This window comes from Rhinolophus ferrumequinum, chromosome 5 (genome assembly GCF_004115265.2).
Source record: "Rhinolophus ferrumequinum isolate MPI-CBG mRhiFer1 chromosome 5, mRhiFer1_v1.p, whole genome shotgun sequence".
Lineage (NCBI taxonomy): Eukaryota > Metazoa > Chordata > Mammalia > Chiroptera > Rhinolophidae > Rhinolophus > Rhinolophus ferrumequinum.
Window position 1 is genome coordinate 66,951,933 of NC_046288.1, and position 24,633 is coordinate 66,976,565.

Sequence of the window (24,633 nt, forward strand, 5' to 3'; positions counted from 1 at the left end):
TTCAGCTCTCACATTTGAATGACATGGCTTTGTAGGGTATTTGGATTTATTTGAACTGGCTTAAACTAATTTTCTATAACCAGATGAGTAAGCATTTTAATTCATGTGCATACAAGTTTGTGCAATACTTTTGAAATCTAAATGTTATAATTCCATTTTGAGTTAAAATTCACGAAATATTCCCATTTTATACTATTCAAAGGTATGTTATATAACAATTGTTTGAAGAATGTGGAAAATGGCATATATAAACAGGCATACAAGTTCCCTTTCTTTCTCATATAGTCAGTTGAGAAAAAGGCATAGCACCTTTCTATGAAAATGACATCATTAATTCTTCTGTGCTCTTTACAATGAAAAAACAGATTTACAACTCTGTAAGGAATTATGAAATGCAGAGCATGCTGAAATATGTAAAGGTATATTCAGGTTGAACAATTTTTTCCAAATCAGTAGGCTCTATGTAGTGGATAAATTCGTATTCTAAATGTAAAAGAGATAGACTATTAATAGAGAACGCAGAAAAGGGACACCTGCTCTGCTTCATGGGAACCACCATACCTTTTGATTAATGGAGAGGCCTTAACAGCACTCTTCTTCCATGCGTCTTGCCATGAGGAAAGGGAAGGAAGGGAAAGGTAGTGATGGCAGCAACACCTGGGGAAGGGAGATGGGGAAATACGTAAAGGGAAAATCAGCAGCCCCTACACAACGGTGTCCATCCATAGACCTTGCCAATAAATCAATTTCCAAAAGCCCTGAGCTTGTTTTCTTTCTTTTTATTTTAAATCTAGATCGATTTCAAAGATAATTTAAACAAATTAGGTATTTTGAAAGGAGTTAATCTGAATATTCTCACAACTATAATCTTCCAAGTCTAGGGAGACAGGGGACTGCAACATATAATGAGCTACCATTTTATTCTCGTGTTTTGACTACACAGGGCAGTTTAAGGCAGGACTTTGATATGTGGGTATAGATTATTTTTTTACAACACATGATGAAACACTATAGGATAAGCAATACCAAATATGTATGTGTATGTGTGTGTGTGTGTGTGTGTGTGTGTGTGTATTTTTCTCCAACACACAGTAGGATCATTATCATTTCTTCTATCTGCCTCTCTAATCGCTATATAACTGGCTCACAACACACCTTCCTTTTTACATTCTCCTAAGGGTATGTAGTTTTGATATCAAAACAACTTCAAGTTTTCAAATTAATAAAAAAGAATTAAATTTAGTAGAATCCTTATATACTGCAAGAGGACAAACTAATAAAAGTTATAAAAAGTTCATGTTTAATTACATCTTTGTGGACATGGTTTAATCTGGACTATATGTAAGTTTTAGAAAGTAAATATATAGAATTATATGGAAAGAAATATAATTAAAATGTTTAATAACAGTAAATTATTTGAATTTTAATAGTGATTAATTACTTTAATAATATCAATGTATGAAATAATACCACACCTGAAAACCAACACTGCTACAGATTTTGCTTTTAGTACTTGTTTTTAAAGAAATGTTTAACTTTGTATGTGTATATTTAAACGCAAACTACACATGACAAATGAGTTTTTACACTCTTTAGAGAAGCATTTATACATAATAGAGGAAACTTACAAAAATATATGCATATGTTATTGAGAAAAAGAAGTATTGCACTGCGGTGGGCTATATCAATAACGGAGAACTCTATGCATGTGTGGAGGCAAGGGGTATAGAGGAAATCCCTGTGCCCGCTCTCCATTTTGTTGTGAATCAAAACTGCTCTAAAAATATAAAGTCTTAATACAAAAAATAGTTAAAAGGAAAAAAAAGTATTGCAAAAAATATAAGTAAGAGGAAATTAATTTTCCTTTGTGGAAAAACAAAATATTTTGACCCTCAATACCATACATTTCTTAAAGTATTATTTACAAAAGGGCTGGACATCCTTGAATTTTTCTCTAAAGACAGGGATTCTTGTGAATGCATGTATGCATTCTTGCTTCGGAATGTGATTCTAACCTTTAATCCTGATGTTTAGGAAAGCAACTATGAAAAAGACCTTTGGAGTTTGGAACATCATAATCCTTTTGGTCTTGCTTTTAATCCTGTTTAGACAGGGTGCCTCAAAACTTTCCAATTTCTCAACTCGTCTGGTCTTTGACACATTGCTTACTATTAGCCATCAACTTGTTTAAGATAACATGACCCAACCTAATGCTTAGGCAATAGTATTACTCAGCCCTTGAATTGAGAAATTTGGAAATTAATTGGTTATCTTAAAAGATTAGCATCAAAAAAATTCTGAAGGCATATGCAGTATCTGGGCCTGTTGCATTAAAAGAAACAAAACCAAAGTAGCAAAGTTGATTTTTTCTGATGTGATTGAACATGATTTTTTTGTAGCTTTGCTTTTCTTCTTATAGATTTTTGATTGTGTATTTTATTCAAAAATATTAATTGCTATTATGCATAATATTTTAAAATTTAAATCCCCTTCCAAAATTAAAACCTACATACTCCAGTAATATCAGAGTAAAAAAAAATAAACCTAATTATTCCTCTATTGAATACTCCTCAGTGATTATTTTGGGATCAGCGTTTTGTCTTTGGAAGAATCAAACATAGGAGTCTCACAAGGTAGGAAAAAAAAAAGAATCCACATGATTTTAACTTGTGTCAAGATATGTGTATAAAATACAGTTTTTTTCTTTTTGTATATGGGTTTCTGATAGCCTACAGATTTTATACACAGTAAATTCTTCCTTTGACCTTACGAAGGGCAGATTAATAAGGTAATATACCTGGAAATTAGTGCTGTGAGAGATACAAAATAACCAAAGGTATATTTATAAAAATATATTTTTGTGAAAAACTTTGAAAAATAAATATATGTACACGAAACACAGAAGATCATTAACAGTACAACTTACCAAGATGTAACAAGTAATATAAAATTATTTCATAAATAGCTGAGTTTATAAATAACTGAAATAACATAAAATCATAACTAGAAACATTAAACTGAAATTTTAAAGAGTCACGATTCACAGTGTGGAGAATAGAACTTTATGGATTAAGGAAAATAAAAGGTTTTTGTTTTGTTTTTTCATATTTGAAAGGCAGGGGTCAGGATAATAAAATAATCCCTGGTACTAATGGGGTATTTGGTAGGAATTTGCTTATGAACAAAGATATGAGCTAGATTTTCACTTGGATAAAAAAGGGAAAATGCACAATATGGTACATGAAAACAAGAAGTGGATGGAAATATGATTTGTGATTTCTATTGTGTGACATTGACAATAAAGAGTTTGTAATGTGATTGGTTTCCCAAAAGGACAAAAATTCTCTGTCATGTAGTTGAAACAACAAGAATATCATAGAGAATACCCTGGGTTTGGTCTATTGTAAAGTCTGTCTCTTGTAGTTTCTGTTTTTGGAAAAATTTCTCATCAAGGTAGAAACACTGATATTAAGATACTGATACTAATGGCTGTGTGGTTTAGTGAAACAAGCCCAGAGAGAACAATGTCAAACTATAGTACTAAAGAAGAACAAGGCATAAGGCTTGGTTCATATCCTCAAGGAATACAATCTTTAGGTGAGGAACAAAAATAAGGGTCAAACTTTGGTGCTTGCAAGTTAAAAGCGATAAGAGGAGTAAACTTTGACAAGACAGTTACTGAGCTTCTTAAAGATGGGTAGGATATGGGTAAAACATGGAAGAAAGAAACAGTTTTGCAGAAAGGGAAGCTGTTGAGTGCCAGCAAGTCTAAAGTTAGTTCAACCAGAATAGACCGTGGAGTGAGAGGAACAGTAGAGCACATCTTGATAGGTAGAAGGGACACATCAAACAATATAGGGAGATGAATTAGGCAGTGGCGTGTCTGGTACAAGGACATATGAGAAAAGGCCATTCCTATGTTGCATAAGCATTCGTGATAACAGTATTGTTTTCCTTATCTGATTTGTGAGGTCCATCTGGGGGGAAAAAAAACAAAACACTTCTGTAGCAACTGAAAAACAGATATTTTAGCTCTGGGTCTCAGTCACATTCTTACCCAGGGCTCTTCTGAACATTAACAGTCCCATATATTCCTTTGGCAAGGCCATGTTCCAGGCAATGACATGGTTCAGATTATTTCATTCTCCTTGCTCATAGTGGTTGGATAATTATGAAAAAGGGCATTTTAATAATCATATGTTAGTGCCCGTAGTGTATGGGCAGGGCTGAGTGCAGAGAGGCTGGCTTGTTTGTTCCTGTTAACGGTGGCATGATGGGATTAAGATTTGCCCTGGTGGCAATAGGGAGAGGCGGAATTCGAAAACCTTGGCAGAGGAACGAATGCTACATGTTCTTGTAGCACTCAGGAAATTGATCTACCACAGATATTCCACAGCCCAACTCACGTATTGCTAGTGAGGAACAAAGATTATTTTTAAAGTATAAGATATACAATCATATAAACCCTAAATGAGGTTATCAGTCAGGACTTAACTACTGAGACCACAAGGAAGAATAAAACAAAATACAGGGAAAAAAATAACTGTTGTAGGCATCATCTGAAGCTTTTGAATCAATAAGAATTGTAACTGATTTAAAATGAAAGTATAGTTATTAATCCTCTATCTGGCTCTCCTTTAGTTAAGTGTTAATGGTGTGTATCTAGTATCCTGTATTGCGATTTGTAGTCTTAATATTTAAACGCATTGATTGCATAGGTTAATAGTAAGAAAAATCAGCTAAGTAAAAATATTTAACATTACCAGCTACCACCTTTAATCAAATGATTGTATGATGAAGAAATTAGAAAATAGTGTAAAAAGGATTTAAGTATAAACCTTACATACTAACACTAATTTTAATTGGGATATGTATATCCCAATTAAATATATATATTTAAAGTATGATGTATTAATGTTAGTACATGATGTTTAAAATTTCTTAACTCTAGATTAACTATAAAGTATCCTTTTTTTCTCTGTAACTAAAGATAGTCATTAATTTTACTTAATAGTGCACATTACTTCCTAAAAATTAACTTTCATAATAACAATTAGAATGTTGCCATATATAAATCTGGAGTTGTGATAACTTTTTCAGACAATTGTATTAAAATTTCAATATTTAGTTGCATTAACACAATTTATAAAGTTACTAGCAAATATATATTTTGCTTAATTTTATTTTTAAATTTTTATTGTTTTACAAATCTACTCTCTCTAAAAATCTCATAATTTACAGCTATGCCAGCATGACCTAATGTATCTTTTATAAAAACTGATCACATACCTGAGTACTTGGTTTATTGTTGATTAACGCATTGAGTAATGTTCACTTACAAGTTTACCTTTAATTAATACAAGATTTTAATCAATTGACATAATTAATATTCTAACTTTACTTTTTAAAATATATATATATATTAGTGTGGATTTTACTTATACCCTTTTTGACTAATAATTGAGTAAATTTATAAAATTATGGAAAGCCTAATATCTTCACACAGGACATTTATAGTGTCTGCAACCGAAGGTTGTTATATCAATTTGAGTATACAGTTTTGTTCATAAAATGTTCAATGAGTGTTCAGTCTGTGCTAGATACTGCTTTAGCTAGCAGTACTCAAACGTTTGAGTTTCAGGACTCCTTTGCATTCTTGAAAACTGTAGAGGACCCAAAGTGATTTTGTTTTTATTTGAGGTATATTATCATTGACATTCACCATATTCAAAATTAAAATTAAGACACTTTAAAAATAATTAATTGCAAATGTATTTGAAAATAGCTGTAACAAATTCATTTCATGCTGACATAAGTAAAATATTTTTTGTAAAATTACCACCATCTTTTTAAACCAAAAATAATAAAAAGTGAGAAGGGTGACACTGATGTATGCTAATACAGATGGAGATATGCAAAGAGTTAAGGAAGAGTGACAGAAAGGGCTCCACAGAAGAGGTGATACTTGCAGTAAACTTTAAAGAAAGAATAGGAAAGAGATGTAGATAAAAGAGGTTCAGACTATTCCAGGGAGAGAAAGGCATGGCTATGCATAGTAGGATGTAATAGAAGGAGCACAGGATTTTTTGTTGTTTGTTCGAAAGATTTTCATCAAACCCCAGCTCAGCCACTCATTGACTGCATTATTTTGAGCAGATCACCTAAGGTCTGTGAGCCTCCATTTGCTCTCTTGTGAACTACAAAACCTACACATTAAGAATGTCGTGATGATTAAGTGAGATGAAATACGTAAAGTATTTTCATGGGTGGCAGTTCATTAGAACACTCAGCTTTACATATGTGTGTGTGTGTGTGTGTATAAATAGTTGCAGGTGCCAAAAAAAAATGTATGCACATGATTTGTATTCATCTTTTGTTATCGGTATATATTGAGTATTATAATTTTCATACAGTTCCTTCCTTTCTTAAATATGTATATATTTTTTGGCACCTTCTGTATATATGGAGAATGACTTGGTTATCATATGAGAGAACAGCTTAAAATGAGGTGGAGGAAGAGGATGGAAGATATAAACAAGAATGGAAATTGTAGCAACGAAGTAAAATTGGTATGGAGGTTAAAGGTATATATGAGTAATTTTAAAAATAGAAATAGAACAATATGAAATAAACTACCTTGGAAACTCCAAAGAGAACACTTCTCAGGAAATTTAGCAAACCCATAGCAAATCTTGATTTCCAACCTGTGCCATATTACCCTCTCTCAGGAAGAAAACAAAGCTAAACCAACTTAAGTTTTAGAAAAACATATTCCAGGGTCTTCATAAATATAGAATGAAATGTGTAAAGAATAACATGGATGATAGAAAACATACTTAAAAGAGAAATTTTACCAACCTTGTCCATGGCTTATAGAGGTTTCCCTGATCTAAATCTTCCAGCTGTTTTTGAAATCATATTTCAGGTATATCTTAGTAATTAGTGAATGAATTAACAAATAAATGTATATTTTACCCCTTATGAGCAATGCATGAAGAATTTGAACTATCAACTGTGACATCTTTAACCTGGAGTTGAAAATTAGTAGACTCATAAAATCTACTAATCAATGTCAATTTATCTAGAAAATAATATTTTTTAAGAATGTGGTATGCAGAGAATGTTATGATTTTCCCCATGCTAGATGTGTACCATCCAGATGCTATCTTTGATCTTAAAGGTCCTTCATGGATAGAATGCTTAAAAAGAACTATTTCTCAACTACAAAATTAAGACCTTCTGTTGATGTACCTTAATTCTGTCAATTAGGACACAGAGGAAAAAAAAGTATGTAATTAGTACTGAGAAGCATTATTTTGAAATGCAAAATACACTCTTCATCAAAGCTCAGCTTTAGAATTTTACAAAACACAATAATACCCTGTCTCATGCACAAATATTCACTGTAGTAATGAACCAATGACCAGTAAAACAGTTTTAATTTTAGATGATAAAGTTCACAATATTCTATAAAGAGTGTAGAATTAGCCTATCCCTTTTCTTATACAGTATGCTTTTCACTAATCAATCATTTTGACTAATTTCTCCGCCACCACAATGTAATTCAGACTAAGTTATCAGAAGAGCAAGCAAAGCAAATAAAGTATAAAAGCCAAGGTGGAAATTGTGGGTGGGACTTTGACCCAGAGGATATTAACTTATTCTTTAATTGATTCAGCAAGTATTCTGCCAGGCACTGCCCTAGTAGCTGGAGATAATGAACGTGAAAACATGGTCTCTGTTATGTAGTTAAGGTATTTAACAAAAAAATACAGGTCCCCATTCCAACCAATACACATACAAATAATTCTAGAAATCATTTTCAAGAGAATTTTGTTGTAAAAATGACATATCATAAAAATGATACCAAGTTCTTCCCTTTATAGCCTCTCACATCCTGACTTTGTAACTACAGATAGTAAAGCTCTATATCCAAATAGGTGTCTAACTCCACCTAGCACTCATCGTTTAGGACTTTTTTTTTTTTTTTCCAAAATATATTAGATTTGGTTTTTACTGCAGAGCATACATATCAGGACATGGTGAAGCACACACAACTACAAATCATTTTTTGGAGGAAAAAAAAAAGCTGTGAAAAAAATAATAAAACTGCAACTGCTTTTGTTATGCATTCCCAACTTGAGGAATGACGCTGCAAAGGAATTCTGGCCCCTGAGGGACTTCTTGATGGTGGTTGCCCCAGATTTCTACAGCCTCAGGCCTGGGCCTGATGGTGGTGGCACCCTAGAGCCAAAATTGTCCTAGAGTCAAAATTAAATGTTAGATAATAATTTTTACCTTCATTTTTCTGGTCTTATGTATGTGTGCATGTATGTGAGGGCAGGACATAGTAATCAAGGCACGGAGATAATTCTAGGATAAAATTTCCCTATTCGACCATCTTCCCTAGAGAACAATTTACTTATAGGTTCTTCATTGAAGTTTCTCTTTTCTTTACAATTTTTTCTTGCTACCTCCCTTCTCTTAGTATCAATTACTATATTCTCACTCAGTCAAGTCAAACAACAGTTGTTAATTCTGAGTGAATTTAGACACATAAATGTAATAATCTACTTACAATTGAAAACCATTTTTTTTTTGGTCAAAAATGCTTCAGTATTAAATAAGATCATGAGAAGCTATGCAAAACCATTTTAAGTTTACCCAAGTGAAAATGATAACATAATGGATGATTTCCTTTGTAAAGTTGATATAACTCCCCTCTGTACTCTTATTTAAAATTTTAAACCTCAAGGAATTATTCTTCATAGATATGTAGAATGGAAGGAGAGTAAAACACTCTTGTTCACCCTATTCTTCATGTGAAATACTTTGTACACTGTTCTTGGCTAATGCATTTAAATTTATTTTTAAGATACAAGTTATTCTTTGATTGTAAAATATCTCAGATGCTTAATAAACCTTTTTTTTGGTATTATTTCATTCTCAGCCTATTCACGTACAACCAAAGAGGTATCCAGTATACTCTACGTTAGAATTCAGTTAATACATGAGGATACCTTTTTCAATACTGTTATTTAAATTACATGAACCAAAATGTCAACTCTAGGTAATGCTGTTCCCTCAATGAATATATCTTATTTCATTACATATGTATGAAATCTTAAAGTTTTATTTCAAGCCTATAAATATGATATGTGATACTCCTGAAAAACATAACAGATGATAAAACTGCGTGAGTGGTACACATGCACATGTTTTCATACTTCCACAAAATTACTGATTTTCTTTTTATTTCAATCAGCTATCTGAATTGGTTGAATAGCACCAAATTTAATAAACAGCATATGGACCTGCTAATATATGTGAAGAACTTGTTCTCCTCCCACCCCCAACCTATATGCTCTTTTATATTTCAGTTTAATAATACATTCCCTGGGTGGGAGGGGGAATTGAAAATAAGCCATATGCCTCATGAATTTCATTGTAAAAATAATAGCTAAGTTTATTTTAAGAATATTCTATAAAAAGAAAATAATCTTCATCTTAGTATACTCTGTACATAATGCACAAAATATGCTTTTGTATTTTGCTGTTGTATGTTTTTTATAAAAACATAAGTTTATAAAAATTTATATTATGTGGCTAAACTTTTTTAAATCTTTTGAATACTTAATCAATTCATGGGTGCTCATAAGAAGAAGGAAACTCCTAAAATCACTTCTTTTAAGTTAAAACTTTACTACTGATCACACTGAATTTCTCAGTAGAGTTTCAATCAAAATTCGTTCAGAAAGTGTGATAATAAAACTTTCTTAACGTTCCAAACAACCTCACACGCCTACCCCCCAAAAAAACAAAACAAAAAACAAAACAAAACAAAACAAAAAGGTTGGTTTAAAATGTGAACCAAAACTTTTAAAGTTTAATTCCTGGGAGACAAATAGGAGGTTAAACATTTTGCTATGCCAAATGTGTTTTCAGAGCATTGGTGAGAGCCATTAGTCCCTCTTGCCAACACACCAATATTCCCCATTCTAGGGTAATCACGGGTCTGAAATTCTAGGCCTGTGCTCAGCAACTTTGCTCTGTTTTCCCTCTAACGTGAACTCAATTAAACTCCCTGCTCTTAATTGACCCTTCCATTTCTTTCCAATAAAAGAAACAGGTAAGGAAAAGCATCAAAAGAAGGTATGGCCATAGAATGTTCCATTCTGTGTAGAAGCACATACTGCCAAAATAAATGCATATTCTAAATTTTCCTACATCAAATTTAGATTTGCAAAGCCAGGCCATGCATGATTAGAAATGCTGAAGGCATACCTCTACCGTGGTTCATGCCTTTGAGATTTCAAATTACAACAGCATCCCATTTTTACAAGGTATTACTAGAATATTCTCCAATGTGTATATTAGATTCCTTTATAGGGACATGCATGTTCCTACAAGTCATAAATTTATTAAATCACCAGATATATAACTTTCATTCTCACATTTACATTACCAAGTATTTTATGGAGCAATTTTCTTAGTCATAGTAGTGAGACTATTCAATGATATACATACATACATACATTCATACATACATACATAACAATTCCAAAATGAAATCCTTAACTGTAAATGAAAATAGCTATACCTGGCGTCTCACAGACTGCAAGTCACCATTAAAGAGAAATCAGCTATCAGTAGGATCTCCCTTGGATTGCCTCCATGAAGTGTTATTATGAGTAGTAGTATCAGAAGGACTTCATTATAACAAGCATTGTGGAAAACAAAAGCAGAGTTATGGCTGGGTGCAGAGAGAAAGAGCATGAATAGCCTAATATCCCACAATACTGAAGTTGTTATTATAAATGAGTGGTACATTTACATCAGATTATCATGCATTTTCAACAGAAACTGGAAAAGGCCAACTCTGTCAGCACCAGTCTCAGGGCAGAGGGTTTCTTGTTGAGACCTGTTATGCGTTAGCAGTGCCAGGCCTAAGTGCTCCCAAGGATTTTCAGGCTTATGTTACAAAACAAAATCCCTTCTAAGGAAAACCAGACCTTTAGGTGTAAAAGATATTTTGAAATGATGAAATATTTCAGCGATCCAGTGAAATAACCTTGAAGCAATATTTTAAAATACTTATAGCTATTTTAACTTAATCACCATAATTCCATCAGTCTATATTCTAAAAATGTAAGTTTACACCTTACTCTTGAGGGGGGAACAAAAGCAGTAGAAGGCATTAGAAAACTATAGATTTAAGTTAAGCTTACAGTCTTTTTGTTACTATCTCGCTTAAAGATGAGGTTGAATTCCAGTTGGCATGTTAAATAATGAGAGAAAATGATCCAAATTTAAAGGTACATGTAGTACAGATTTTCTATCTGCAATTTAATAAAGCTTACTTTAATATGCGAAGTATTACTTCTACAATATAAAGTCTCAATATAATAGGAGGCTGTCAAGTTTACAGTTGATGAAAGTATTGACTTTAATAGAACATCTCCAAAATAAAATCTTTCAGAAGGCATAACGTATTACTCAAACTACTTCCAAGATGTGCTTTAGCTTTATCAGCCCAGCCTATCAAGGACGGTGTGTGTGGATATGCGTGTGTGTGCGCGCATTCATTTCCTAGGTAAGAAATGCTCAATCTTACAGTTTGCTCATTAATTTCTGAATGCGCACCAAAAATATACAGCAACAGGGAAGTTGAATTCTCCACATGTTGAGTCATCCACTAAAACATCTGTCTTCAGAATTGTTTAGGAAGGCGCATCAGGTACAGGTAGATAGTTCACGAAGTCCAATCAATAAGGACACTGGATAAATGAAGTGCAAAAAAATATTATAATGGATTCCTTTGCTCTTTGGAATCAACGGCAGTGCCCTTCGTTTACAAAGGATGTGTGTCTTAGCAATAACATGCAGCAATATCTCTCAAGCTGCTAAAATGAAAAGAGCTCAGAGGCAGGTATCTCTCCATGTAGCTATATTACGTCTTCTGTTCTTTTCTCCCCTGTTGTGGCAAAAGAACTGCCTTAACCACTTCAGAAATGCCCTGCCGTCTTCCCAAGGAAAGAAATGAAGGCCTTAGTACTAATACTTAAATATATACAATAATTACAAATGAGCAGCAGAAGGGAGAGAGGGTTTTCAGCTGCTTAATAACTAGATTATTAGCAACTAAACATGCCAGCTTCTCAGTGAAAATAGATATTTTTACTAAATCCCACACTGAAATATGCACCATCTTTTCTGCATGTGTGTTTCCAAATAAAGGAAGTGATTCCATGTCAAAGAAAGTATTCTTACTTTACTATGAAAAACAAATTACTATTATCTTAAATGCCAGTTTTATGACCCATTGAGTCATAAAACTACCTTTGTAAGGCATATTTTCTCCCAACAACTAAAAAATTTAATAAGATACAGAGGGTGCCAAAAAACAGTATAAACATTTTAAGAAAGGAAAAAATTGTATTAAAATTGTAATACTCAATATATGGATAACAAAAAATGAATATAAGTCATGCATATACATTTTTTTGGCACCCCCGATATATAATACTTGAGAATAAGCAAGTTGGGAATTCTTCAGTGCAGATGATATATATGCCCTTTAACTTGTTCATGTCAGTGACTTCAAAATTGTTTTCCAATTTATTTTAATTTGTTACTGTACGTAACGAGGCTCCTTATTCTTAAGCAACTTTGAGCAAGTTCAATAATTCAGATCAGCTGATAGGCATAATTAAAATAAATATTCCCTAGAGAGTCAGGAGGCTTGTGTTGCAGTTATAAATATGTGTGCCCAAGTCTCAAAATAGCCAATTTGAGCATATATTATAAAAATCACGTTATTTAACACAGTTGGTCTAGTAGTTCTCAAGGTAGTGATGTGAGTATGGAAGTATTATTCCCATATATATCCTAGAGAGGGAAATTTGAAAAAAATAATCACTAAGGTGTTTTGTTTATTTTGAAGTTTTCAACATTACTGAGACAATATTAAAAGATTTAAATAAATTGTTCAAATGCCTTTTTAGTGTGTGCTGTACTGAATGGTTTGCATAATTAAAATGTTAATTGCTTTCTTTCCACAACCTTTGGAAGTCATGGGATCAACTCTAGAAGCAGGCTTCTGATACTGTATTTTCCTATACATATGCATTATCCCGTTGAGTGAAGTACCTTTCTACCTTGGCAGATAGAAGCCATGAAGATGTGTGTGCCTGCATGTGTGCACATGTGTATGTGTGTGTGTGTGTGTGTGTGTACAGATGTGTTTGTGTGTAGAATGAATTACCAATGAAATAGAAGCATAAGGAATATATGACGTTTAACCAGTGAATAAAGCATCTAGTATTAATTGTTACCTTATTATAGGTATACTGTACAGTAAGTCCTCATTTAATGTTGTCGATTGGTTCTGTGAATTTAAGCTAAATGACGTATAACAAAACTCATGATATTGAGTCTATTATTCTATCATTCTAAAGGAAAAAAAACCTATTAGGCTCTTCCAGAATTTTGCGATATGAACACTTGACTATTTCCTTTGTGAGGCCACATATCAACATTTTTGTCAAACCACAATTTAGAGTGTTTCCTGATGACGAAACAAGATATGGCTTTACACAAAGTCAATAAAAATGCATTGTTTTCTCAGTCACACAAACAAAAAGAGGAATACCTCTTGAAAGTAGGTAGGGAATGGATGACTGCCTGCCTTAGACAATAAGACAACAAGAACATCAGTGGTTTGCCCCAAACCACATAATAAATTAGTGTGTCTATTACGTATAAAATAAAAACTAATTTTTCCTACTTAAAGATGTTCTTAAAGTAGAGATAATTATCATAGCTATTATACAATAGGTTTTCATAAGATTTTAATGCAGTCATGAAAATATAGTTCTTCAGAGCTAATAGCAACAAAGAATAATAAATAATAACAGCTACTACTATTATTGAATACTTAGTGTTATCAGGTATTACCAAATTTTACATATCTTATCAGTTATAACACCTATAAAATGCAGATAATAGTACCCTCAGAGTGATTCTATAAAGCAAAGTAATATGTTGAACCCTCAAATTAGCACTAATGTGCCATAAAAGTATTAGTTTATTAGTTCAAGTTTCCCTTACCCTTTTTATCATTTATTTTTAGATATGTACTATTTCATCATTCTAGTAAGCCTTTTAGATAGATTACCCTCTTTATGTTATGTTGCTCTTTTCTGGTTCTTCTCTCTTTGTGTGCATGTGCAAGGTAGGGTGAATAAGTCTATAATTCATTTATCTCTGATATTAGACATACATTATGATGACTTGTTACCTTTTAAATGCCCTCAACCCTTATGTTTGAATTGTATTGTAATTGGGATGTTTTGAATTGTGTTCTGAAAATTATCTCAAATAACCCATAGGTTTATTTCTACATTTATAAATGCATCTAGTTAATTAGAAGTTTAATAGGAGATATGAATAACTGCTATGAATTGGTGTCCTAACTGGCAGAGTCTGTCCACTCTCTATGATCGGCGATCATTTTTAGAAGGCTTTTCCACAGTCATGAATACATGTTTCTGTGAAAATAAGACCTAGCTGGGCCATCAGCTCTAACGCGTCTTTTGGAGCAAAAATTAATATAAGACCCGGTATTATATTATTATATTGTATTATTATATTATTATATTATATTATACCCAGTCTTATATTAAAATAATACTGGGTCTTATATTAATTTTTGCTCCAAAAGAAACATTAGAGCTGATGGTCTGGCTAGGTCTTATTTTCGGGGAAACACGGTATATGAAAGTTGCGTGTAATCTCAGCCTTTTAGGAAATGCTCTGCTGGGCAGAGCTGGGCACCGGGCACTGAATGATCTTTAATAATTATTTGATGAATATCTCTGTGAGTTACTTGTTTCTGTCATTTACTACTCCTTAACAATAAATTCAGAAAAATTTAAGCAGACCTCTGGATGACAGAAGCCATTTAGCTGCAAAAAATAAATGTGCAACTATTAATATGTTTTCTCTGTCTATGGTTTCCACAGGATTATATTTGTTATAAATATTGGCACTTGTTCATAGAAGATAGAAGGCCATGTGCTCTTAGCCTTGGAAACTGATAGGAAATTTAAAAAGGGCCCAGAAACAATTTACCTTTATAGCAAATTTAAATGAAGGCAGTGAACATTTCTGTAGGCAAGCAAACAACCACGTATATAATAAATACTATAAACATGGTGAGTCTGATGTAATGTGAAAAATAAAAAGGACTGTAGAACCAGAGGATTTTTAAAGAATCTGTAGGTTAACATAGCACAATGGTAATTTGATATAATTTTATTAAACGCTAAGTACCTAAAATATATATGTTCGTGTATAACTGCACAATAACCCTTAATGGAAGACAGGGTAGTAGTTACTATAATCATTATTCCCATTTTATAAGCAACTGAGATATTATGTGAATTGTTTCTGGTTCCCTTCTTGAAAATGTGATGGGAACCCATCTTGACCTAGAACCCGAACTTGTGACATCAATTCTTTATAAATATAGATATTATGTTATATACTACAACACAGCTGAAAAGTTAGATTTAAGGACGTTCAAAAAAAAAAATATAGAACACAGTCTTCTATAAAGTATCCCAAAAGGAATACGGAAACTTCATTGTCTGAACTGACTCAAATATAATGACTTTTGGTAGAGAAAATGAATTGCTTGATCTTCAAAATGTCATAGATAAGGTATTGTAGGGAGAAAATGTGCATGGGATGAAGTTGGGAGAGGCAAAAGAGTAAGGTTATTAGAATGGATAAAATAGAGGAAAAATATGAAACCTCAGAATCATTCTGTAGGACAGTCCTTAATCCTCCTTCAGAAATGAATGCCTGTCAGAGGAACTCACACATTTTCATTAGGGTAAAGAAGAGCAATGTATTTCCCCTGCTATTTTCAAAAAAAAGAAAAAACAAAAACAAAAACAAAAAACACAAAGGCTAAGTAATCAAGTCAGAAGTCTTATACTTTGTTCTCTGAAATAAAATGTGGTTACTTAAGAAAAAAACACATGGAGACCTCTAACCCCATGGACAATTGATAGAACTAATTTAATAGCTACGCGATTCCGGGGACCTAGATAATACTCAGACATGGGCTGTAAAGGAAAAAGCGTGTGTGGGTTTTTGATTTCACAAAAGAGGATAAAAACAGTCTGGGGCTGAAATAGGCAAGAATTAGATTTTAGATCTTCATTATTCTGGGAGAAAGAGATGAACCAATGTTGTCCAGGAAACTAGAAGTGCCTCTCAAAATTGAATTCTCAAAGAACTAGTGAAGGCTGAATACAATTGATCACACTGAGTAAAGGGCAGTAAGCTGAAGGGGAAAAAGTCTGATAAAATATAGTTCTCTGTGAACACGATGCTTCCAATCGGCTTTTCAAAGATGACGTATGATTAACGTGCCCTTGATCAAAGTGAAGGGAAAGAAAAGGATCGGGCCATAACCTCAATTCCCTCAAGTATTTGTATAATTGAAGATTGCGTTTATTTTAGGTAAGGGTTATTGATGATATGAGGGCTATATAAATAAGGATTTTTAAAATCACACATCAGTCTGCGAGATGTTTTTGACACAAAGTTTTGAGTGTCAGGTATCATGTACTGAAGAGTAAGAGCAGGTAACTCTACCTGGTTAAAAAAAAATATGAATAATTAGTTGAATGTTTAGATAAATGTAAAGACACCTTATAGAATGAACCAGAAGCAAGGAGGGAAACCATATATGTATATGTGTGCCTAAAACATATATATATGTATGCCTAAAGCTGAAACTGAGAAAATCATCTCAATTTTAAGAGAGACGGTACAAAATCCTTAAGAGATAGCCTTAAAGGAAAGAAGAAAGCAATCCAACAACAACAAACACAAGTTAAAGACATAGGATTGTAGTAAGTATCAAGGACCGAAAGAGACCCTGCATCTAGGGAGGCAAAGCAGTATTTTTCAGGAGTTGATCTCAATCAGTGGGAGACGTGTTTCAGCAGACCTCTACCAGCCTCACTGGGTCTGGATGAAGACGTCCTTCTGGCAACCATCGTCCTTCTGGCAATCCTCCCCAGGCAACCATTGAAGCGGTAGACTAATGATCCTCGGGTCTCCTTAGAGATAGAGTACTATTGCCTTGGAGAGGGAGCAAGGACTTTCCTCTTTCTTGAATGGAATATTCTCCTGTTTCAAATGCACACAACTAATATTCCAGTTTGACATCAAGCTCTTATAATATTGTTGAGAATTGGCTTTAGCTCTGGAAAATTCTGCACACTGATGAAATTGTGAATTTTGGATGCAGAAAAAAAAATTCAAGTACCAACCAGAGGCCACTTGGTCATAGACACGTAGCTTTCTCCTGGCATGCACTACATCCCCATGCATTCTATTCACTATTCCTGGACATGGGGAGTACATATGTCAGGCCAGAAAATAGACATTTCTAGAGATTTTTGATGAAACAAATAAACGTATACGTGATTAAACAGGAGGTGCATTTTTATTTGGAAATTATTAGGTAGCAAATGGTTAGATTATCTTCGGCTGGAAAACAGTTTTTATCAATATAGTCCCTACTCATAATTCCACTAAGCAACAATGGACACAGAGAAAGGAGAATAAATTTAGGTGGTATCTATGGTTGTCCTTCCTTAGATAAAAACATTAAAAGAGACATCTGTCTGGCAAATCGCTATTAGTAAGTCTTTGCACACAATATGTTTGGAGGCATTTCTTACCTTGCATGGTGTACTAGCTGTGGTAAGCAGCTTTGATATTGCATTTCTGTGATGTTGTTTACATGTAAAATAGACTAGAATTTGACAGTCCTTGTACTACACTATTTGAATTTATTTTTCATGCAAATTCTATTTTCATTATTTTCTGTTTTGAAGCATATCTATTTACATAGTATTACTAGCAACTGATACTACTGATGCAGTGCATCCATTAACCACAGACTAAGTTTTTTTGGTGATGACTAGGATAATGTTATCAATTACTGTATCACACCAAAAATGCAATTAGACAGACAGTATTTTAATTCCAAGCCAGTGAAATGGACAAATGATGGTCTAGTATAAAATAAAACACAAAAATCATAGAAGAGGCCAAAACTCATTTAAAAGAGTAATTATTATATAGCTCAAGGAAAGACAGCAAAACTGTCATACAGAAATTTCAGACTCTCTGGTACTTTTAGAAAATTCTGTAAAAACAAAAAATCCCTGAACAACGAGATCATAAGATGATTAGAAATTCATTAAGATAGCTGTCAAGGCATGCAACCATGCTCATGCCTCTGATGATGACAGTATAATGGACTTCTTGACCTGAGAAAGAAATTCTCAAGCAGATCCTCACACATTTCCTGGTGTTCAGCTTTCTCAAGCATCTCACTTCTAATGATTGTCAATCAGCAGCAGTGGGCTCCTAGTCCACGTAACTAAATTTAGCAGTATTTTTTTTTTTTGACACTTATGTGTAGGGATGAATACAGACGTATCATGATATGGTGAACAAGGCAAAAGTCCAGCCCTCACTAACACAGCTTAGAGGGCAATGGGAAAGAGGGGATGTAAGATAGTGTCGTTCCCAACAGGGATTCATAATTCTCTTCATTAGCCAAAGTGTGTATGATCATGCGTCCACTTCTTTACCTCCATCTCTGCATCACTGGACGTCTGACACAACTCTCCTAATTCCAAATTTCTCCTCAGTCTGCCATATTTTGTTGGGTTTTTCTTCTCTCTCTGTCGCTCTCTTTCTCTTTCTCTCTCATCATTTTTTTATTAATGACAATATTCTTCTCAGTAACCTGCACCACAACTTATTTCTCCATTATTCTTTTATATTTTGTTTTGTTTTGTTTCTTATTCTGTGTTGGGTTATCATCTCTTCTCTGGTGTCAGATGCTGAAGTGATGACCTTATCTATTCCCAAGGTATCATAATTACCAGGGTGCTAATGACTTCAAAAGCTATATTTCTGCTACTTATTTATACTCCCACATTTCAAATGTACATTTTCAATAGCCTGCTAGATACTACCTGAATATTGCAAAGGTAACTTAAATCCTACTTGTCTTAATCAGATACATTCTACTGGAAACGTGTTACTACTCTTCCATTTTTCCCAGGTTGGCAAATAGCACTGCTTTTCCCACACCCTCTCTGGTTGGTATTCTTGGTATCACTCACTATTCTCCATAATCTTATTCATATTTCTGCTTATCAAATCTCTACTTACCCATCTTTCAAGGCTTGGCTACAATTTGTCATGTCCCCAACTCATATCCTTCTCTGACTCTAGCAGCTTTTAACCTCTGTTGGGCCTCTCCTGTGTTTACTTTTGAACATTTAATTCAGTACGTCTCATTCTCCATCACAATATTTAAAGGCTCAAGACAGAGATCATTTTTCAATCACCTTTGGATCCTTCATGGATATTTGCATAGAGTAAATGCTCAAAAAATGGTTATTGAACTTAATGAATTCTCATACTAGTTCAAACGCTCTGTTCATTGTATAAAATGTCATATATGGCTGCCATGACCTTTTGCTACAAATGGTGGGTCGGTGAAATGCAGCCTCACACTGAGTAGAAACAATGTGCATAATTCAGTAAAGCTCACTGTGGCTCACAAGTAAGCAACGTCAGAGAAGCGTACCGCTCTTAGACACATGTGGGACCCCAATTACCTCATCAATGTATATGGTGAGCATTTCAGAGCAGATATAAAGTCATGGAAGATGTATTTTACAATAGAAATGAATGAGAAGATGGTTTTTAAACAGCAGGACACTGTTCTATCTTTTTATTACCAAAACTGTTTATAGCACTCGTCACAGATTTCATCTGAACATACATAATTAGGTTAAAAAATTAGTTTATTTGGGGATTATTGTATTTTAGCAGGTGAAAATCTGTTTTTAAGGTGGTATTTACATTTTCATGTGTTTCAAGTATTTCCTCATTTTGAAATAAACTTCTTATTATACTTTCTGAATACTAATGAGAAGGTATACAAGATAATGAGTGATGTCGAAAAAAAATCTACCTGCATAAATTAAGTAAAACTTAGCAGAAACAAGATTTAAAAACAAGGCAATTTATTGTCTATATTTCAGATTGAAAGGGGATGTGACATAAAGACAAATACCCATAAACTTAACTTGAATCTTGAGATAGCAATTACAGAAACAATTTATAACCACAACACAAGGAATACATTTTTTCCCCAAAAGATAACCCAATCTAATTAAATCTACTGTAATCTAATAATCTATTTAATTGGAGTAATACAATTGGTCTTCTGGAAAGAAGTAAGAATAACTTCAAAAGATTATTCACAGGCTCTTATCAAGTTTGAAAGGTCTTAAAGCACAGATATTTTAAGTAATTGTTCATATTTATAAGCAAAGAGAGAACAGAGACATAAAATTAATCTGTTCTGTAGTTTAGACCTGGAACAGATGAAATTAGTATCTGCTGCCAATTTCATCGATGATAAATTTGTTTTTTGGAACTAATTTGGTTGAGCATAAAAAAGGAAGGAAGGCAGGGATAGAAAATAAAACCGATTAGAAAAAAGAAAACAAATAATTAGACTTTAGCTTACAGTGAAGCCTCCAGGCTAATTTAATAATTATTTTGAAACTATGTAGAAGATGGTTGGTAAAAAAGAGAGGATACAATAGAGATAAAAATTCAAGGCCTTCTTCCAGCCCAATAAGTTATTTATACGAAATATAAAATTTCAATGAGTACATTTATAATTGTTTCATCTACGTCATTTTCTTCTCCCTTCTCTATACTTCATACCATTCTGAACTTCTCTAATGAGCTTCCTCTTTTCACAGCAAATTCACCGGAATCAAGGCTGTCTCTTTCCAACGTAAGGACGTCCACCATGAAGGCAGAAATTCTTTCTCATTCACTTCAGCTTCCTCGGAGAGCCTTGGTCATATTTCATTTTCAGTGCACGCTTGTTGAATCAAATTAAATAATGTCATCTTTGTCACTATATAATTACTCTTTTACGCAAGATACAGGAAGGATAGTATTCTACTTTGCTTTACTAAAGAAGAGAATGATTTTCTTAGCAATGAATACATAAATAAATAAATAATACTTGCAATAGAACAGGTAACAATCGAGAATGTTTTACCCTAAAAGAGGAATAGTGAGATAAAACAGTTTCTCGATAAGTGGACTAACCTCTGAGGATGAGTGCTAACTACACTTTAAGAGCCAAGTGCCACAGTTTCTTTAGCACCTAAAGATGCTTAAGAGTGTTGTGTTTTCACGACATCAACTTTTTTACACGCAACTCTAGGGAAAAAATCTGAGGACGAACAAAAGTACATACAGTCTGTAGGAAAAAAAATGCAGGAAATATAGGGATAATACCTTAACCAAATAAGGCGCAAAACATAAAATACATTATCAAGTGTGTTAAAATTCAGATATGCAAATGCTTTGAGAGTCTGGAAGCAACAAACCTACTCACTGACCTCCAAAATCACTCTGAGATTTGATGAGAGCTCATTGTGTCCTCAAATGTCAGAAGGGTTCAGCAGAGTGATCTAGTTTTAAAGGACTAAATTAGAATGAAAAGGGTAACATGACCAGATGTTTTATTAGTGTTAATTATTAATACTGAGATTTCCAAAGAAAGGGCTATGAGTTCAGTAAGCATACTAATTGGACACTTTTTTCACCTTCTTTTCCCTGTCGATGTGAATACTTTGCAGCAGTTCAAAGGGAAATATACACCTGAAGAATACTCATTCAACTGGAACACTGAATACAAAATGTAAAAAAAAAAAAAAAAAAAAAAAAAAAAAAAAAAAAAAAAATTTAAAAAGAGAGAGTAGAGAATGTAGGAGGATAATAATGGCTTCTCCCGCTTTGAATGAAAAAAAAGCACAGAGAGTTGGATTGATTTGAGGCCAGAGGATAGAATCCTTCCTTCCCCTCGTTTTAGATGCTAGATAGGTTTAAAGGTCCTGCTCCTGGGCGTCACTCTCTGGTACCTCACAAAAATGAGAAATTCACTGGAAAGTATTCAAGGTCAGAATATCACTGTTACCAGTAATTTTAGGATGGTATCTTTGTGAGACCAAACATTTTATGACACTTTTACAGTTAAGCCATTGTTAGGTCAGATCTACCTAGTTAATAATAATCACGATTATTTATCATTATTACTTAAATAATAGTAGTAAATTTTATCATCAATTAATATAATGAAATTATTATGGCTCTTATTTTTTATTTATAAATTATCAGGGGCTATTATCTTATTTTGTTTCTTCCACAATCCCGTGATTTATTATTGAAGAAAGTGGGGTTAAAGAGATCAGAAAATTACACCTCTAATAAGAGGAGAAACTGGGATTCAAACTGATGTCATTAGATTTCAAAGCCTGTTTTCTTAAACCACTACACTCTATCCACAATCTGGCCTCTTCTCCAGGACAATATCTTCTGTATGTGCTTTTAGATCATTCTGCTCATTTTACTGGAAAGCTGCTGTAGCACACGTTTGGACTGACTGAAACCCTGCTCAGCGACAATCTCTAATTACTTTTTCTCTCTAATCATTATGAAGAAGTAGCAGCGAATGGGGATTTCCCAAAGTGGGGACATGCGGACTTCTTGGGAATACTTGGGGGGGTATAGAACCATTTCACAGATGGCTGGAAAAGTGGAAAACGCAGCCTCAATCAGAAACTGGCAACTAGAGTAACATGAAGCTCGGAACTGTGAAAATGAATCCTTTCCAAGGAACGTTAGTCTCTTCCTACAGAAAAAAATGTGCAGGGCATTTGTTTGAGGTATTAGGCTTATGCCATTAACAAGTGTATGAGCATCTTTGAAAAGATGGAAGAGGCAGCCTTGATGCATAATTAAATCTAAATGAAAACAGCACAAGCCAAACAGTGATGAGAAGATAGTACCTTACAGCTGACTGCTGAAAACTGGTTAGGTGGGAGAGAAGTAGTGAGTGGCAGACAGAGTCCTTTAATCTCACACAAAGATATGAGTTTAGTCTCCATTCTCATTACCTTTAGTCATATAAAAATGGCGGTTCACTTCCAAATAATACTTCAAATAGACAGTCATTTATTTCTGAAAACAATGTGAAAACTCCATGGCAGATACAAAATGGGTTCGCGGTGGACTGTACCATGTTTCAAACTTTAAGGACAAGTGATTTAAACCCTTTTGAAAGCATGTGGAGTCAGGAGAATGAATAAAACAACAATTAACTCTAGCTTATAGAAGTCTGGAAAAGTAAGAAAGTTTGGAAGCAGGAAATTAAAAAATATTAATGCATACAAATCAAAACTATCTTTTAAATATGAGACAGAATCAAAAGGCATAAAATTATTTAGGCATTTAGAGTAGCCAAATTTCTGACCTCATTAAACTTTTTAAAATGTGTGTTATGGAACAATTTCTATTTTCCTATTTTAATTTATTTCTATGTTATACTATTTGTAAGTTTATCTAGAGAAAATACAGTTTTCTACTTTTTGTTCACTGCTAATCTGACCAAAGTTTACATTGTCAAGCAAAAAGGTAAATGTGCTTATTCTATTGTGAGATTACTTAATCATAATTAATGTTTCTGAAGGGCATTGTACCCATGGCCAGATCACATCTATAGATGACTCTTGTATAATTTGATGTGAGAGAGATTCCAAAACTGACTCCTCAGTGGCCTCTGAGCAGCCAACCTTTCCCCCAATCTGACTAGAAATCACACCATTGTACTTAATCCAATTCTTTGATTTATGTAATACATGCATAATCTACTATTAGAACGAATGTATGGTATGTGGATTGCAAGGAAGGCCCCAGAATTCCTTCTGCCCTGCCCACATTAACACATATTATCAAATTCACTCACCATCTCACAAAGAGACCCAAAGGTCTTTTTCTGTTCTGGAGAGTAAAAAAATACATAAGAAAAATTGGATGTAAACAGAGAATCACAGATTGTTGAATCTGGTTCTAGAGTTAATTTAGTTAATTGCCTTACAGATGATCAAAAGCAGACTCAGAAGGAGTAAGTGACCTACCCAATTCTAATAGCAAAATGGAGATTAGAGGTCAAGTGGGGCATTTTTCATATTTGAGCTGTTAAACATTATATCTGATCAAGAGATACATAGCAAAGACAAGCCAGGATTGTCCTATATTGCAAATAGGATTCAGCAGAGACTTTGGGAAAAGTAAATAGACCATGGCGTGATGTCAGGGGCCAAGATAATTACTGACGATAGACCTAAAGAAACTCCAAGAGAAAGTATGAAGATCCCTGCATAGTTAAGAGGAGCGCAAGCTCTAGCACAGCCCTTAATTTGATGATGTTTCTAAGCCTAATATTTGATTTTCACTTGAATTATCAATTCATTAGAGTAGATTTCAAAATTTTCCAACATTTTTCGTTATCAAATCCTTTATCATTATTCAACTTCCCATCGCGAACCCTGTATTTTAAAATATTTGATTCCACTAAATGTGTTGTAATAAACAACCATTTCCCAAATCTTAATCAAAGGATCAACATGAAATAGTCACAATATTGATAAC

At 33.5% G+C, this 24,633-nt stretch overlaps 1 protein-coding gene across 8 annotated transcripts in view; it reads right to left on the reverse strand.

Moving 5' to 3' along the window:
- The window catches only part of PCDH7 (protocadherin 7), a 401,378-nt gene that overhangs the window by 188,107 nt on the left and 188,638 nt on the right, over positions 1-24,633 (reverse strand). For 3 of the 8 annotated variants that reach the window (XM_033105875.1, XM_033105873.1, XM_033105874.1), the window contains exon 3: positions 562-657. The exons of the other annotated variants lie outside the window; for them this stretch is intronic. In XM_033105875.1, coding sequence (XP_032961766.1) covers positions 569-657 — 89 coding nt within the window. In that variant the 3' untranslated portion in view covers positions 562-568. The remainder of the gene's footprint in view (positions 1-561; positions 658-24,633) is intronic. 8 annotated transcript variants of the gene reach the window in all.